Source organism: Pteropus vampyrus, unplaced genomic scaffold, assembly GCF_000151845.1.
Source record: "Pteropus vampyrus isolate Shadow unplaced genomic scaffold, Pvam_2.0 Scaffold178, whole genome shotgun sequence".
Lineage (NCBI taxonomy): Eukaryota > Metazoa > Chordata > Mammalia > Chiroptera > Pteropodidae > Pteropus > Pteropus vampyrus.
In genome coordinates this window covers 792,096-794,631 of record NW_011888959.1, presented here as the reverse complement: position 1 = coordinate 794,631, position 2,536 = coordinate 792,096, and the positions used below count along the sequence as shown (strand labels likewise).

The 2,536-nt window shown below is 45.7% G+C and overlaps 1 protein-coding gene across 1 annotated transcript in view; it reads left to right on the top strand.

The window, feature by feature from the left end:
• Positions 1–2,536, top strand: part of PPP2R5C (protein phosphatase 2 regulatory subunit B'gamma) — a 92,603-nt gene that overhangs the window by 45,872 nt on the left and 44,195 nt on the right. Inside the window, 1 exon segment of the mRNA XM_023537136.1 lies at positions 1,102–1,301. Within this exon segment, the coding sequence (XP_023392904.1) occupies positions 1,102–1,301 (200 nt within the window).

The window sequence follows — 2,536 nt, the reverse complement described above, 5'->3', positions numbered from 1 at the left end:
AACAACAAATGGGTAGCTTCTCGAAGGGATCTGCAACGTGGAATCTGGACCATGTCCATAAGCTATTGGTACGTTTCATTACATTGAAACCCAGAGGACTTCAGATTGCTCTTTCGCACGTGAACGATAGTGTAACACCGTTTATTGATCGCTCGGAAAACACTGGTCACTGAGTTCTGCAGATCTTCCAATAAGACGTTTTACAAGTCGCGGACATATTTCAGTATGTCTATCAAGAAACCCTGTCGTCACACTCACCCTGACCGCTCCCTCACTGTGGGGAAGCTGTCAGGCTCACACTGGCAGATACAGTTTTCCGAGCTTCCGGGAATTCTGGGAAGTCACGCAGAGCGCCGTGACTTTCCAGCCCTACATCGACCCTGTAAACCTATTTCTTAATCTTGTAGTATCGTCACAAAGATGACACGCAAAAAAATGTGTAAATATGTATAAAGCTTTTAGTATGGTACCTGGCCCAGGTAAGCACTCAGTGAATAATAGTGATCGTTAATTATTTGTGCTTTTCTGTGTTGATGACCCCAACCCAGAAAGAAAGATGCTTTGTGGAGCCTCGAGGTGGAGACTCCCACTGGGTGTCTGCAGCAGCCCATTTTGGCAGGCTCAGACTTCCGCTGACTGCAGGCCCAAGGGTCCGTCCTTCCGGTGACGCTTGCTCACCTCGCCTGTACCTGCCTTCTCAGTTGTCACGTTGGTGTGAGTGCGCGTGCCCCTCAGCGCGGGCGGGGGCCTGTGGTTTGCCTCCTGCTCCGTCGCCCACACGGTGCTGGTGTGTGACAGCTGGCACTCAGACGATACCTGCTGAATGAATGCATTTAGAGGGGATTTCTTTCGAACTGGACTCTTGACCTGGCTTCAGAGTATGGAAGCTTTATCATGCGAAGCGTATGATCAGTGGCGACTACTGTTTTTTTCTTTTCATTTTCTTTCAGGAATATTTAACCTCTGTTCACTCCTACCCCATGTCTTTTTTTCTAGAATAATCTATTAATTTAAAATAAGAATAGAGGGCTTTAAGGTGTTTCACGGGAATTTGGGGCTCAGCATTTTTGCGATCACTGTGCTTTGCTCTCTGCTTTTCAGATGTTCCTCCTGCCGATCAAGAGAAGCTTTTTATCCAGAAGTTACGTCAGTGTTGTGTCCTCTTTGACTTTGTTTCCGACCCACTAAGTGACCTAAAGTGGAAGGAAGTAAAACGAGCTGCTTTAAGTGAGATGGTAGAATACATCACCCATAATCGGAATGTGATCACAGAGCCGATTTACCCGGAAGTAGTCCACATGGTGAGTGAGTACCGCGTACCCAGCGTGTCCCACCCCTGAGTTACAGCCAGGGCCCTGATGCTCTTAGAATAAGCGGAGACATCTGAGCCTAACACGACGCTTCCCATGAAAGAAATTCCTGTTTCGAAATTTGTACTTGCACCTTAAAGAATGTAACAGTTATGGAAGTCTTTGTCATGTGTCCTGGATTATAGTGACGATAGGGAGGGAAATCATGGCCTTGTAGGGACCAGCTGAAGTGTTAACTCATTTAATCTTTACATCTACCCTATGGGGTAGAAATGTTAGAACTTTTATTTGTACTTATTATCTTATTCTCTTTAAATTTGGGTCTTTTTGTAACATATATAGTGGTATAATAATGCCTGTACGTAATATAGAAATGAACACGTTGTCCATGCACGTAGAGGAAGATGCCAGTTATAGGGTGGAGTGGAAATAGTGATGGGATCAAGCCAGTGTGAGGACAGTACATCCTGATTGGCTGACATCCTGTCAGTGGGAGGCAGGATGGTCCATCCCAATTGGCTGAGCCGGCCTCCACCGGTCAGCCGGAGGTGGGACGGTCCCTCCTGATTGGCTGAGCCGGCCTCCACCGGTCAGTGCCAGTGTCAGGACACACCCACTCCATCACCCTTCAGTTAGCTCATTGTTAGTTTCATTCAGCCCCCAGATTTCAGCCTCCTTCGATCTCATACTTCACAGCCTGTTTCCAGATCCTTTGCATGGTCTCACTGTGACCTGGAAACAGGTGATGCCTGAAGCATTACTAAAACTCTTACTCTTTGGCACTGAACTCCAGTTTTCCGTTGAGTTTTTTTGAATTGTTGACATTTTATCTGCCTTCAAAATTAGTACTCCTTCGTTACTAGGGAGCCCGTGTTGCTTAATATAAAATGTTAAATCCTGATTTTCATTGACTCCTTAAGTTCCTGTTTTTTTCCCCAGACCTATGTATTTCAGAACTGGCTAGACTTGACCTAAAATATGTTTATTTCTCACTTTAGCATGTTTGTTTTGGAAAAAGAAGATGAAAGTCATATTCTTTTTGCAATTCATAATCTGTTGTGTCAGGAGTTGAGATCGACTTGATTATTTTATCATTGTTAACTCTGAAGTTTAGCGTTTACCAGCGTGTGCCGTCCTAGGGCGGTGAGGACCGTGTAGGTTCCTCCCCCAAACTCACACCTGAAGGACAGTCACAGGCCACACGCACACTGAGCAGTGACAACACT